At 37.4% G+C, this 9,315-nt stretch overlaps 1 protein-coding gene across 10 annotated transcripts in view; it reads right to left on the bottom strand.

Moving 5' to 3' along the window:
• Window positions 1-1,476: 1,476 nt before the first annotated feature.
• The window catches only part of napepld (N-acyl phosphatidylethanolamine phospholipase D), a 62,705-nt gene continuing 54,866 nt past the window's right edge, over window positions 1,477-9,315 (bottom strand). For all 10 annotated transcript variants that reach the window (XM_060842817.1, XM_060842816.1, XM_060842814.1 and 7 more), the window contains one exon: window positions 1,477-2,885. In XM_060842817.1, the coding sequence (XP_060698800.1) occupies window positions 2,760-2,885 (126 nt within the window). In that variant the 3' untranslated portion in view covers window positions 1,477-2,759. The remainder of the gene's footprint in view (window positions 2,886-9,315) is intronic.

Raw genomic sequence — 9,315 nt, 5'->3', positions numbered from 1 at the left:
TATGAGAAAAGGTTGAACAGATTGGGACTCTAGTCATTGGAATTTAAAAGAATGAGAGGCGATCTATTGAAACATATAGGATTTTGAAGGGGTTTGATAGGATAAATACTGAGAGCATGTTTCCTCTCATGAGAAAGTCTAGCCCTAGGGAGCAAAGTCTCAGAATAAAGGGCCTCTAATTTAAGACTGAAATGAGGAATTTCTTCTCTGAGGGTTGAGTCTTTGGAACTCATTACCCTAGAGAGCTGTTGGTGCAGAGTCCATGTGTATATTAAAGATTGAGATGGATCCTTGATCAGTAGGGTTAACAAGGGCTACAGGGAAAAGGCAGGAATTTGAATGTGAAGAATGTCAGATCAGGTGGGTTATCAAGCATTTTGGGCAAAGGACAGAATATTGGATATGAGAAATAGCAGATCAACCATGATTGTATTGAATAGTGAAGCAGACTTGAGGGGTATATTCCTGTTCCTATTTAGTGGTCGTGGTAAATGACATTTGTGGACTTGAGTTAGATGGATTGTACATGCCTTTTTCATCCCCCCCCCCCCAGAAAGTAATGAAAGAGCATCGGATCTTCCTTTTTAAACAAGGTATTTCTTGGTAGTCAAACGTCTTGTGGTAATTGCTTGTTTATTGGAGACCCTGCTTGATTTTATGACTGCCTGGTTGAAGTATCTGCTTTGAATATTGTTGAGGGTGATTGATCTCCAGTTTGAAGAAGGAAGGGAGCTGTCCAGTTCAGCAGTCTTCTTTTCTGGAATAGAACCATTGTTGTGGATGCAGTGTTGTACCTGAAGCCCTGGTCCAGATGCTGTTGCACAAGAAGCCTTTGAAAGAATTTTTCTGATATTATTTAAACTGACTGCTTTGACAAAAGTTCCCAACAACAGCTGCATGTGTTTAGTGACATCTGTCTCTATAACAGAATATTAGACGGATAGCCATCTGACCATCCTAAACCTTAGTCTTTTTGCCTTGAAGAACATGACTTAATGGCCAAAAATATGTGACTTGTCCACAAGCAAATCTATTTTTCCTTTACCTGGTGTTTGTGTGATTTAAATGTATATTGCTTATATTACAAGCTGTCTCTTAACCAAGTTTGCATCTCTATGAAATAATGTTCCAATTAATTTTGTTTATTAAATAAGCCTGTTTAACAGTTCTTTTATTCAAGTCAAATATAGAAGAGAAAAACATATGACTGGTCATATTGAGAACCAGATAAAATGATTGCATATATCTTGTGACCCATGAATTTGTGGAACTAGAGAAAGACAGTTCACTTATCTCAGTCACTAATTTCTCCTTTAGTACTTTGTCACATTATCTGAATGTCTTAAAACACTCTATGCTAATTTGTTTTTTTGTGAAGTTCATCCATAATATTGTAGCCAAATTCAACAATCAATTTGTATATTAAGCTTCCACATAATGCAAACAAGAAGAATATCCAACTAATATGCCAGTCATTTTGTTAATGTAGACTTCGGAGTCTTTAATGTTGATTATTTCTCCAGGGAGACCACAGTTCTTACACTGAAGTTATAATCTCAAATAATCCAAATGTAAACAGGCAGACATAGTAACAGGAAAATAGACACTTCTTTAATTTGCAGTGAATGGTGTTGTTGAGAGTTAACTGGAGTTTCTTCTCCTTTTTTTACATTTCATCACATTTTCATGATTTCACCTCCACATCTACTCCATTCTAATAATGCATATACTATATACTCACACAGTTCTCAAGTGTTAATTGAAAAGGAGTATTACAATTGTAGCTACAAAATATGTAACCATCAGCCATTCAAACTTTTAAATTTTCAGATTGGAAAATAAACACAATACATTATATCCCACAGTTAAAGTACAACACTTCCACCATCCCCCAAGCAAATTGATTAAAAATATTTAAAATATCTCCTGTAGAGGAGTCACATGATATTTATAAAACAGCCTAAAATACAAATGTAGAGGTTAATTAGCATCAGACTGAGCCAGATTTTCAGCAAAGCATCTTTGAGTTAACGGTGCAGCCTACCATTGTCCTTTCCCTCCAGTCCTGCATCTTCTAATTATGTAGCATACTCAGGTTTGCAATGATTGCCAATAATTTGGCTCAGAGCCACAAATGATTTATTCAAAAAACAATTACAATTCACATCTTCATACAGTTACCTAACCTCTGATGCATTTATAGTGTCAGTATAATTCCTGCTTATTAAAGAGGCACTTGTCTTAAGGCCAACTTCCCATTTCATGTTCAGGGTTATAACTGGAACTATATTGTGTATTTAATTACAGTAAAGCTTTGTGCATTTCACATGCTTAAAATATCCATTAATTTAAATTGTGCAAACTTAATGTTTTTGGCAAACGTGCAGATGGCAGGTCAAATACATCTACAATGGAAGACAATCACAGGTTCGATTTAGGCAGCCAACAACTGCAAAACCCACATTTAACCAAAGTGTTTCTCAATAAAATAATGTATTCTAGTTCTTCAATAAAACAAACACTTGATAGACATCAACCAATAAAAAAACTGAGGAAAAGACTTTACTTGACAAAGCTAGCATTTGTAATTCTTGTTTTTAATATGTGCAGCAAGATTAAAGAATGGTGACAACTCATAAACTAATGGCATTTCAATTCATTTTCAGCCCAAAATTAAAAGTATGGTTAGTGGAAAGGCAAGCCTAGTTCTACTCGTCTTTGTGAAACAGCCACACCTAGTTTATAATCGGTATCTGTTTTCATTGAAAAGTTTCATTTTCACCAACATTCCTCGATTCTCCGTGCTTCAAAACAAAGAAATCCTCTGGTTTCAATCCATATCTTTCTCGAGCTTCCTCAAGTTTTCTTCGAGGTTCCAAGTAGTACTGGAATTGAAATAATAGTTTAATAATGCATGCTAATGCACACAAAGGAAAATATAAATATGACAATACCAATGGTAATAAATAATGTATCATTTCAGTATAATTTCTAAACTGCCACCTTAAAGTTATACATTTCATTCATTAACATGTTATTTTTGCTCTTTTATTGTTCATATTTAAGGTCCACTCCATGTTCTACTTGAGAGATCAGGAAGTGATTTTCCCCATAAGTAATAAGAAGGTATGAAGAGCAAGCTAGAGTAATTGGATTGCTATTTTTCCCTTTCTAAATCATTGCTCACACTTTCACACTCAAACTAGGTTCATGCCAATGTTAACAATTGGTCATATGCGAAATCAGTTTAACTGATGCTGTTCTTCCATTTTGTGGTTGGATATATTGGAACACCAGTTGCACACATTATTATTTGCCCCTACATGATCCTTTAGAACTAAATTATTTGAATTGTTTGTGAAACCAGACAATGATATATTACATTCTACAAGTGCTTTCTGAAGATACAGCAACTTAAACTGAACAAGTCCCAAAAATGAAATAGGACTCGAAATGAACAAATATTTGGCATCCATTTATGTAGATGCAAGCAATATGCCAGCCTCTGGCTCCGACTCAATACCATGATTTTAGAGTGGAGCCATGCTGTTGTGTGGCTGCACACCTCAGCAGGGGTCCAACATAGCAAGGGCCAGCATGCGTTAAAGCTAGCTGCAATGAATAACATCTGCCCACATCTCTTAAAGCAGAAGTTCATTGTGGCTGAAGCAGGTAGTGAAAGTCAAAATGCAAATCATGCTGATGTACAAAATAACTGAATAATAGCAATTTGTGCAAGAAAGAATTCCAATATTTTCAGAATTTGCACTGGAGGTCTTAATGGTGATGCAAAGGAGAAGGGATATATGCACAGGAGGCTGTCCTGATAGCTGCTGAGAAGTCAGTAGAATTTGACAGCTGCAACAGTCAATGCCAAATAATCAAGCCCCAAGTACATGAATGCTGTGTTGCAAAAAAAATTCAGTGACCTCAGACAAACGATTAAGTGAATTAATCTTCAAATATCATAGCCCACCAATTACAAGCCTCAAGTAATGCACGATGATCCCTATCATTATCAAATCCCCAATCAGTATTCTGACCTAACGTTCATAGCTACATTCGCATTGCTGCAGCAAGCCTTATACCTTTATCTCTCAAATATAATACTGACAGCCAAATCAGCCAAACAGATTGTACCATATTAACTATAAACTTTCCATTTATCACTGCTGCTATGCAAGTTTAGGCTGTTGCTTTCATGACTACAAATCCCATTGTTTAATATCATCTCCACACACTACTTGAGAGGCAACAGAGAGCAAGCTGAAGTAACTGGATTGCTGACTTTTCTTTCCAAGTTGTTTCAAAAAAACTTTCACTTTAACTATCTTGACACTGATATTGGCAATTGGTCATATAGGAAATCAGTTTAGTTGATCTGGGAGGTCATGCCAAATGAAGCTGGTTAAATTTTTCGAGGAGGTGACCAAGCATGTAGGTGAGGGTCATGCAGTGGTGTAAGTGATATGGATTTCAGCCAGGCTTTTGACAAGATACGCATGGGAGATAATAAAAAAAGTTAATAATACATGGAAACTGGGCTAAGTTGGCAACTTAGATCTAAAATTGACTTCATGACAGGAAACTGAGTGTGATGGTATAAGTCTATTTGTGTGACTGGACGCCGATAGCCAGTGACTTAATTGGGATTAGTACTGGATCCCATATTGTTTGTGATATAGATGAACAACATAGATGAGAATGTGGGACAGATGGTAAGTAACCTTGCGGATGACACAAAGATTGGCTGAGTGCTTGACAGCGAGGAAGGTGGTCTTGGGTTACAGGAGGATACAAATGAATTAGTCAGATGGGCAAAAGAAATTTAATCCAGATAATGATAGAATCCTGACAGTGTGGAAGCAAGCCATTTGGCCCATCAAGTCCAAACTGATCCGCTGAAGAGTATCCCACCCAGATCCACCCCCCTATCTCATCCCTGTAACCCTGCATTTCCCGTGGCTAAGCCACCTAGCCTGCACATCCCTTAACACTATGGGCAATTCAGCATGGCCAGTTTACCAAATCTGCGCATCTTTCAGCTGTGGGAGAAATTGGAGCACATGGAGGAAACCCAAGAAACAGGGAGAATGTGCGAACTTCTCTCACACACACACGCACACAGTCACCAGACGGTGGAATCAAACACAGATCCATAAGCTGTGAGGCAGCAGTGCTACACTGAGCCACCTTGATAACTGTGAAGTAATGCACTTTGGAAGAAGTAACAAAACAAGGGAGTATTCAATGAATGATAGGAACTGGGAAGTTTTGAGGCACAGGGGGATCTTGGGGTGCTTCTTCACAAATCCCTGAGAGCAATAGACAGATTAACAGGGTACTTAAAAAGGCATACCAGGACACATTCTTTTATCAGTCACAGCATAGATTATAAGAGAAGGGAGGTCATGTTGGAGCTACGTAGAACTTTGGCCACAGCTGGAGTACTGTGCGTGTTTTTTGGTCACCACAGTACAGGAAGAATGTGATTGCACTGAAGAGGGTGCAGGGAAGAATCATCAGGCTGGCTGGAACGTTTAAGCTATGAAGAGAGGCTGGATTTGCACAAATTGTTTTCTTTTGAGCAGAGAGGGGTGGGGGGGGGGGGGGGATCTGATAGAGATGTGTCAGATTATAGGGGGCATGAACAAATGGATATAAAGCAGCTGTTTCCTTGCTTGAAGGATGAGTAACAAGGGAGCACACTTTTAAAAGATGGAAAGCAGTTGGTTTAGAGGGGATTTGAGGAAAGTGTTTTTCACCCAGAGGGTGATGGGGATCTGGAATGCATGCTTGGGAGGGTAGATGAGATGGGCAACCTCACAACCATTAAAAAGTGCTTAGATGCGCACACAAAAAGTAATAGCTTTTAAGCTCTGGGCCTAGTGCTAAAAAGTGGGACTAAAGTAGATTTAGCATAGTTTTGGAGGTACAGATATGATAGACCAAAGGCCCTTCGTGTACTGTATGATTCTGTCATTTTGTGGTATAATATATGAGTACGAAATATACAATCTGGCTTATCATCATTTGACTCTACATCACACTTTAGAACCAAATTATATGAAGTGTTTGTGAAATAAGAAAATGATATGTTACACTTTACAAGAACTTTGAGGACACAAAAGCTTCAATTGAACATCTCCCAAAATTGCACTGGGGCTCATGATGCATGAAAATTTGGCATCCATTCACTTTGATGCAAGAAACCCAGCATTCATCCCGTCACCACTGCTATTCTGCCATTGCTCTTGCTGTGGGGCCAGTAAGCCAGCACATACTGCTGTCAGGCTTGCAGATATGGGTGCAGTCCAAAGGCTGGCCTTCTTGGCCCAGAGTTGCTTGAGTTTTTACAATGCTATTTTTAAACTTTGTTCATGGCATGGGGGTGTCACTAGCTGGGCCATCATTTATTGCCCTCCCTAAGTATTTTTGAGAAGTTGAAGGCAGGAGGTTTAAAAGGGACTGCCTTCTTGAATTATTGTAGTCCATGTGGTGTAAGTACTCCTATAGTTTGGTTAGAGAGGGAGATCTGAGAGTTTAACATAGCAATAGTGAAGAAACAGTGATATAGTTCCGAGTTAGTATGGTGTGTGGCTTGGATGGAAGTTTGCACACAGGATGTTCTCATGTATCTACTATGTCTATCCTTCTAGGTGGTAAATGTCATGGGTTTGGACGTTACTGTCTAAAGAGCCTTAGTGATTTGTTACAGTGCATCTTGTAGATGATACACACTGTAACTATTGTACATTCATGGGACAGAGTGAAAATTGAAGGTTTTAGACAGGGTAATCTTCAGTCCTTTCCAGGTTTCCGCCATTTTAAGAACAATCCCTTGTAAGCCCTTCCCAACTGTATTACCCCATTTCCTCAAGTTGAATTCCATTTTCCACTGCTCTATGCATTTGACCAGATCCTTGATATCTTCTACATTTCACGGCTTTCCTCCTTATTCTTTACCAGCTGTCATGTGAAATTCTTGATCATACTCCTGACATTTAAGTACAAATCATTAAGATACACCCCAGCACCAAGCCTCTGCGGAATCCCACTAGAAACAGAATTGCAGTCACAGAAATATTCTTCTACTATCACTTTGCTGACTTCCAGCAGAGTTGGGAGATAGCTGTTAGAAACAGATATATTTATGGATTATGAGAACTGGGAAAATGGAAGATTTGAACTATTTCTGGGCTGCAAGAGGGTTACCATGCAAATTCCTGGAAAATGTCAAGAGTCGAGGAGTATTGTCGGTTACTTGCTGTTTAATGGAAAAGCAAATAACTTTTGAAAAAAAAAATAGACAATCCAAAGCTTTAAAAAGGCAGCTAAGGAATCTTTAATGACCTTAACTGCTAGACAATTAGGAGGAGTATTGGAACAGGGCTGTTGATGAAATTACCTAGCAATAGCATCTGAACTTTGATTTTTGTTTTGCCACTTAACTGGGAGTTGGAAAAGCACTTCCAAGATGGAAATGACAAATTATGACACTTCTGAGAATTGGGAGTTGAAAGAAAACTGCCAGTTGCTGGTGAGGTTTGCAAGGAAAGGAGTTCTTTCTCAATGAAATGTGGCTGAATCCTGAAAGTTACAAATAAGAATTTCTAAATATTTCTAGCTGAATCTCAAATCTGGTCTGAAGATCTTCCATCATCATGTTGCTGACCAATAGCAATTGGAACATTGCGACAGGAAAGCAAAGGAACTGTGAGATGTCAACATCCTATTCGAATTCAAACCCCTACAGTGGTCTTGACAATCATAATATCTCTGCAGAGCAATGTCATCTTGTAATGTCTGTATATGAAAATGCATGTTTATCATAAAGTAGAATATAGTGCAATCCAGCACAAGAGCCTAGTTGTTAACCAGTTTTGCTCCTTCTTATTAAAAGGCAAAATACATGTATCAAACTGTTATTTTTAGATTTATTGAAAAAAACTTGGTGAAAGTCTCTTTTGTTCTAGATAACAGTAATAAAAGAGAAACAAATCAATCATTTTGATGATTAAATAAGATATTTACACTTTTGCAGTAGCAGAGCTTAATTTCCAGTGAACTACTCTAGGCAGAATCCTAACAAGGCCGCTCAAAATTATGTCTGTGCTAAGATAATTGTAGTGCCCAAAAAGAGGACATTATCAATCCAAATTTTATGGTGATTAATTCTAACTAATTCTGAATTATTGCATTTTAACACACAAAATTTGACCTAAACCAAATTATTGTTTCATTATTTAAGGTAAAGACAAGTTCACATCACATAATGAGATAAAATGAGACACCAATAACTGAATCCAGAAACTGTACAAAAAGCTCTATGTTTTGTTGTGGGACTTATTAATCTACTGTGAAGAGAAAAATTTCCTTTACAATCTCATTTCCCCTACTCGAAAATCCCAAGAAGCTTTCAGTGGCCAACCTTTCTGCATCACAGACCTCCTGGATCATAGGCATAAGACAATAAGATGTTGGAGTAGAGCAAGTTTAGAATAATATTGGAATATACCCAGGACATAAGTGAAAATGATCTATTAAAATTACTCCATCCAATTTTTTATTCAATCTTACAGGAAAAACTTTAGTTAGTCTTCACTCTGTGTCTTTCAGCCTCAACTCAATTAAGGTTTTTTAAAATGGAAAGGATCAATCTTTTCCCCCTTGGACTACAAGTAATTTAAGATACTCTGCCAGCATTCCATTTGTGGATTATGAAATAATTGATTAGAATTTATTTTCTCCCTAAAATACTTGCTAACCTTTTTTCTAAATGAAATCTATAGCAGGAATATGTTGCAGCCAACACAGGCTTAAAAAGGTATTTATTTCAAAATAGCACTGTTGATCATTCTTTGCTTCAAGCCAAAATAATCACTTCTAGATATATGCAAATCTAATAATTACAGTCTAATTACAACATACTCAATATGAAGCAAACTATATGTCTTAAAATAGTCCTGTGAAAACATATAGTAAGGTATAAGTTGGAGATTTCTTGAAATTGTTATTTATGAAGTGGTAGTAACCATAAATTAGGTCCTGGACCAAAATCTGTAATATATACACATCATAGTTTTTAAAAATGCATGTTTTCCAGTTTGTTTATTTACTGCAATATAACTTCCTTTTGAAACTGCATTAAAAATGTACTTCATTGCACTGTGCCTCATACAGTTGTGGAATTCTTGCAGTACTCACCAAAAGGAAATATAAAAGCCCCTTCTCCTTTAGCACACAATTACAATCTGATATAGATGAAGCGGGGCTTGTTGTGGGGGGTAATTCTTTCCTCCCTCTTCCCATTTA

Source organism: Hemiscyllium ocellatum, chromosome 23 (assembly GCF_020745735.1).
Source record: "Hemiscyllium ocellatum isolate sHemOce1 chromosome 23, sHemOce1.pat.X.cur, whole genome shotgun sequence".
NCBI lineage: Eukaryota > Metazoa > Chordata > Chondrichthyes > Orectolobiformes > Hemiscylliidae > Hemiscyllium > Hemiscyllium ocellatum.
Note: the sequence above shows the minus strand (reverse complement) of the source record. Positions and strands in the feature narration are given on the sequence as shown.